This window comes from Synchiropus splendidus, chromosome 11 (assembly GCF_027744825.2).
Source record: "Synchiropus splendidus isolate RoL2022-P1 chromosome 11, RoL_Sspl_1.0, whole genome shotgun sequence".
In the NCBI taxonomy this organism is placed as follows: domain Eukaryota; kingdom Metazoa; phylum Chordata; class Actinopteri; order Syngnathiformes; family Callionymidae; genus Synchiropus; species Synchiropus splendidus.
Window position 1 is genome coordinate 17027331 of NC_071344.1, and position 6076 is coordinate 17033406.

Genomic DNA, 6076 nt, shown 5'->3' on the forward strand with positions numbered 1-6076 from the left:
TAGTATAGAAAAACGGCTCAGGTACACATTCTGATACACCCAGATTAGTGGATCAACCGCTGCTGCGGGACATCAGATCAGAGGCCAATGTTTTTCTGACGCGGCCAGAATCTTTTCCTATGCAATCACAAGATGAATTCTGGATTCAAGCACACACAAGAACAGCAGGTCCAGCTCCCCGGTGTGGTCCAGTCGGCAGAGCCAGACACTGAAGTACGAAGAACTCTGTGTACTTCAGTGTCTGGTGAAATATTTCAACTCATGTGCCACTGCTCTTTAGCCATGTTTGTTTTTTTTCTTTCATTATTATTATTATTATTAATATTATTATTATAAAACAATGTATAGACTATTTCTGTCTGTGTTTATTCAATTATTTGTGTTCTTCTCCTGTCACTTTCACTGTCTCTGATCCTCAGACATATTTTAGAAAATGTTTTCAGTTTCCTTCCTCAGTTTCGTCACTTTTTTTGTTCATTTTTTTTCCGGACACGTTTCCCAAAAAAACATTTTTAACATTTAAACAATTTCTTGTAATTAATTTTTTTTTTTTTTTTTTATTAAAGAAACAATACAAAGCGCTGATCCATTCCTTGCCCCATACACCCAGTGTTTAGTTTTTTGTTTGTGTATCAAGATGATCAGAAGCAAATGTGGAAATTCTGGTTTGAACTCACTTGGCAGCAGGTTGATGAGACGCCACAGAGCAGTGCAAACATGTCACTGCTTTGGACAAAATGTTCATAGGAAGAATGAAACGACAGGTCAGTACAGAGCAGGGTCAGTGTGGCCCCTCTGTCCACTGAGGGAAAGACAAATCATGTTATTATCACCAAGAGATCCGAGTCAGATCCCCTCATGTCAGACAGTATCTGAGCTCAGTTCTCCTCAGACCTGTGTGTGATTCAGATCTCTGAGTTAGATCTTCCTGTCCAGAGGAAAATTGGAATAAAGTCATGGCTGTTTCATGTCAGATGATAAAATCATCACATGACTCATAAATCAAATGAAGATTAACTGTCTGCTCATGTCAGTGAAAGTGTGCATTGATTCATTACATCCATTTGACTCAATAGTGTTCACCAAACGTATGATACATTGGTAAATCACCCAGAGATCCATCAGAGTTGCAGAGTAGTTGAGATACAGAGAGCATGTTTGTGTTGCTGCTGTGGTGGTCGCTGGTAAAAACACAGTCTAGTCATTACAAGGGGGGCATATGCTGCCGAGGAGGAACGAAGATCTGTTGTATTTGAAGCAGAAGGGAGGGAGTTATTGTTTGCTTCACAAGAAAAATGAAAGACTCTCTGGTGAACCACAGAGACGTTCAGTGATGGAGCCTCAGAGAATTATAAGATCTTGTTGTCCTTCGACTCATTTGCAGCTGCAGGATGTTCAATAAACACACATTCTGTTCGGCCACAGCTTGAGTTTGACTGAACATTTAGATCTGTTGTCATTCGGCTGGTGGAGTTGAGACGACTCTTAGTGGTTCTTGTTCAACTGTTGTTAAAGAACCAGTTCAATCCTGAGTCAATCTTTGTCACTAACATCAAGATTATTTGACTGAGAGACACTTCAGACCAGGCACCTGTGTTTGTCACTACATTTGTCTTTGAGCCACTGAAACATTTAGCTTGCTAGAGAACGTGCTGCCACCTGTTCAGGTGAGTGTCCAGCCCGACTAAAACACAAGCGTCACGCTTTAATAATTTAAATGTTCATGTATATAGTAATAGCTGTCTTATTATGTTGGATTTTGTCTGTTTTTTTCATCTTTTTGTTACATCATTGGTGATTAGGGTTAGTGTTGTGAAGGAGTGTCATTTATCATCCATTGTTTATGGTGACTTCAGAAGTGTTGACTGAACGGGTGGTAGCTCTCACACAGTGCCCGAGGACAAAGAAGAGGTGTGTGAGCTGCAGCTCAGTTTCCTGCTCTGCTCATTAGAAAGTGAAGGTTATTGGCTGAGCTGATCCAGGTGATGGATGTTAGACTCCACCTCCTTTGATATAACAGAACAAAGCTGACACACTCTCTAGCAACTCCACCGCAGCTGTTCAGAGATGATCCCTGACCTGAAGAGAATGTTTCTCCTGTGGTCTCTGCTCCTCTTGATGGTCGCTGGAGTGGCAGCAGGTAAGCAACACACTTTGAGCTCCTCTCTGCGCCTGGATGATGTCGTCTCCTCTGATGCCACTGAGTTAAAGCTCAACAGGAGCAGTGAAGAGCAGCCATAGACTGGTGAGACAGAGCCACTTCTTCTAGAAACTCAGTTCCACTGACGACTTCATTTGATATCGGTGTCTGAATAACCACCACTGTGAGTGAGACAGTACGACTCTGGGCACGATCGGACTCAGCTCTCTTGAGCTTGGTGTGAATCAACACTGTGTTTTGGCACCAAGCTACCAGTTTTAGGAGTGGAAGTGCCATAGATTTGCATGATGCCACAGAACTGTGCAGACATGCGCAGGTCATGGCTGACCCCTTTGGTGGGCTCAGCAACTGGGCCTGTCTGGCTTCTTCAGTTCGAGTGAGGTGTTTGCACTGTCAATGTTATTCAACACCTGTGCAGTTTGGGAAAACACAGATACACATGATCCAGATGAGCGGTTAACACAAGTGAAATCATAATCATCATCCATGGAGCAGTTATGAGAACCTTAACTTGAGAATGAAGATGTTTAGGAAGAAGTCTCATGTCTGGTTGTTTCCTGCAGAATTCCACTCTCTCTCTTATCATGAGCTGATGATAAATGGAGACCGGCCCCTGGAGAGGGTTGTGGATGGATATGTGGACGATGTTCACTTTGTCCAGTACCACAGCAGGACCAACACCATAGAAGTCAGGCAGGAGTGGATGACTCGACTCATAGAGGAACATCCTGAGAGACAGGTGAACACGTGGGCTGATGACCTGCAGGTCCAGAGGCTGATCTTAGAGCCAACACATCGACTCAACCACACTACAGGTTAGTGTAGACACACACACTCACACACACACACAGACCAGAGTGAACTGCAGTGTGTCTCTCTCAGGTGTCCACTGGGTCCAGAGGATGTCCAAATGTGAGTGGGACGATGAGACTGGAGAGGTCATAGGTCATCACCAGTTTGCCTACGATGGAAAAGACTTCCTTGGATTCTACCTGCAGAAGAAACAGTGGGTCGCTCTGACAGCAGAAGCTGACACCATCATAGGTGACCTGAACAGAAGAGTCACTCTGAACCAACGAGTCCATGACTATCTGACCCAGGACTGTCCTGAGCGGCTCCAGATGTATCTGCAGTATGGCAGCAGCCAGCTGCTGAGAAAAGGTAGAGAGGAGCAAGTGCTGTGTGAGAGTGAGAGGACGTGTGTGTGTGTGTCCTGTTGTGAGTCAGTGGGAGTCACAGTCATGAGCCTCAGCAGCTTCAAATCACACTCTGATCCAAGAACATCTTTTCATCTCCAGTGCCTCCTGAAGTGTTTCTCCTCCAGAAGAACTCCTCCTCTCCCATCGTCTGCCTCGCCACAGCTTTCTTCCCAAAACACTGCCAGTTGTTCTGGAGGAAAGCTGGAGAGGTGATGAATGGTGACGATGTGTTGATGACGGACACTCTCCCGAACCATGACGGGACTTTCCAAAGAAAGGCTGAGCTGCTGCGTCCTCCTGTCCGTCCTGAAGACTGGAGCCGGTACGAGTGTGTGTTCCAGAGCTACGGTCAGGACGATGTGACCCTCAGACTGGATGAAGGACTCAAGCGTGAGTCGTCTTTTCTTCTCCTCCTTCACTTCTCTCTCTCTCCATGAGAGTCCAGATCCAGATGACAGACTCTGGAGTCTCGTAGCTTCTGAACTACTGAAGATGAGACAACTGAAGTGACGTCAAACTCAAAGATGACAAGATGGTCTTTGTGATTCTAGAAGGTGTTGGGGGTCGGTTGGTGTCTCCAGCTGGACATCATTCCAGTGTTTCTGTAGCCGTGGTTCTGGTTCTGATGCTGTGTTTTGTGTTTTCCAGGAAACCCTGGTCAGATCAGTCCCACCACCATCCTCATCATCCTCATTCCCATCGCCATTTTCGTCATTGGTGCTTTGGTGTTTTGCCTCCGGAGCAGAAATCACAGACCTTCAGAGAGATGTTCTCATCGTTTCTCTCGTTGTGCAGACACAAGTCAGATCCAGGAAAGCTCAGCCCCATCAGAAGATCCATGTCACGGTGAGGAGCTTCAGCAACTGAGGGCATGAAGAACAAAGCTGAAAATTAGGGTGTGGCTCAGTGTTCAACCAGTGCTGAGGTTCCTTTGGTGGTGCGCCCCGCGATTTTTGGGGGTGCCGTGGCTCGAAAAAAATTGAAAAACACTGGTGTAAACAATTGGTCTCCTAGAACCGAGCCTTGAGGCGTTCTACATCCTTTCTCTCTTTCTGGATGTCATGCTCTGTACCTTCATGTACTATTGCCTCACGTTTGATTGGGTGGAAGGCTTGTTTGTAGATCCAGAGACGTTCATTTTATGTTCATTTTTTGGTCAACTGCTGCTGTTTTGTCATCTACTTCAGTTTTGTCAACCTGTATACTTAATTCTAGTTTGGGGAATTTCCAGACAAATCTTTCACATTCTTTCTAATGGGTCCCGGCCCCAAGAATTTGCTCTGGAGGCTCGTCTGTCTGGGATCTTGCTTCATTCCTCCAGATGTTTCTACCTCTTATCGATTTTGTTCTTGACCTCTCAACAGATTTTCCTAGTAAGTCTGGGGTCACACCTTTACCCTTCCTGCCACTGTGGTGTTGAACTTGATGATGCTGTTGACAGAGACTCATCACACTGCTTTGATATGTCCTTGTAACCTCCTCTTGTACTGTGGCCTCAGACAAGACGGTGATGCAGGTCCTCACTGAGCTCCGTCTTCTTGGCCTTTATTTATACTCCTCTGGAAAGTCACTATTTTGATCATTGCTGAACAATTGTACTACAAAAAATTATTTATTCCATGGGAACATCTTGAGATGTTTTTCAGGGATTTTGCCTCAGAATAATGAATAATTCTGGGTGAAAATCAACTTTTGTCCATATATTTACTTACAGAGGTAAAGCTTAACCACTGCTATGTGGGTTTGTGAAGATATAAGACACACAAGAATCACCAGTATTATAGCCTTTGTAAATGAACAATCTGAAATTGACTGCTATTTCATTGGATATGACTGATTTTTTCAATATTAATCACCAAATTGTTGATAAAAATGTCTTTAACAAATGTTTACATGACACACTTGTAAAAAAAAGTTTCCATTTTTAGATCAGTTATGGAACACAACTGTTGTTAAACGGCGCTATATAAAGCATGAACTATTTACTGGTCTTGTCCATCGTCCAGCCACGACCATCTCACACCAGTACTTTTCTTCTCGTGTTTTGGAGAAGTGAGCTAAAATCCATACTTGTTTGTAATTACTCAAGTTTTTTTTGAGTGGAGGGCAAATGTTGCTGTTTGCATGATTATGTCAAAGAGTCACAGACGTTTCACATTTATCGTATTATTGTTTCACGATGCTTGTGTCGATGCCATAGCTGTCCACTGATCGATGGTCCTGGGTTCCAACACCTGATGTTTTGTGTGATGTTTTTATTCACATTAATGTGCTTAAATGATGCAAATAAAAATTGAAGTGAACCGTACCTTATACTAAGTTAATACAATGACAAATATAAAGGAGTTATTTGAATGAAAAATGAATCATGACGCAAAACAAATGCTACATTCACATTTCAAATGAAATGGCAGGAAGATTCTGAGTCTTTAAACTCTGACTCTGTGGCGCTGTCACACCTCCCCACACAAGGATTGTTCCTCACTCCGTAGCCAAGGAAGGAAGCTCGGCTGCTCGTGGGCGTCTTCCAACATCTGCTCCTCCGATGGAAGCCTCTTCCTGCAGCGGCATGCTGATGAAGACGACCGGAGGACTGTGATTTACGGTGGCGGTGAAGAGGGGGACGTCACAAACTGCTGAGCGGCTGAAGAGCAGGTGTTGCCGCCGATGAGAGCTGCACGTTAATGTTGGATGCGGAAACAGATGATAAAATATA

The 6076-nt window shown here is 44.2% G+C and overlaps 1 protein-coding gene across 1 annotated transcript; it reads left to right on the forward strand.

Annotated features, from left to right (window-relative positions):
• Positions 1-2035: 2035 nt before the first annotated feature.
• Positions 2036-5658, forward strand: LOC128767501 (BOLA class I histocompatibility antigen, alpha chain BL3-7-like). The gene is made up of 5 exons (XM_053879596.1): positions 2036-2140; positions 2725-2976; positions 3044-3322; positions 3460-3750; positions 4009-5658. The coding sequence occupies exons 1-5, from the start codon at positions 2068-2070 to the stop codon at positions 4233-4235; spliced, it is 1122 nt and encodes a 373-aa protein (XP_053735571.1). The 5' UTR covers positions 2036-2067; the 3' UTR covers positions 4236-5658.
• The last annotated feature ends 418 nt before the right edge of the window (positions 5659-6076 follow it).

What these genes read in the sequence shown, in the direction of transcription:
- LOC128767501 (XM_053879596.1), top strand. Translation starts at nt 2,068, where the DNA reads ATGATCCCTGACCTGAAGAGAATGTTTCTCCTGTGGTCTCTGCTCCTC. An exon ending in GGTCGCTGGAGTGGCAGCAG is followed by an intron (nt 2,141 to 2,724) that starts GTAAGCAACACA and finishes TGTTTCCTGCAG; the next exon opens with AATTCCACTCTCTCTCTTAT. An exon ending in CAGCCAGCTGCTGAGAAAAG is followed by an intron (nt 3,323 to 3,459) that starts GTAGAGAGGAGC and finishes TTTCATCTCCAG; the next exon opens with TGCCTCCTGAAGTGTTTCTC.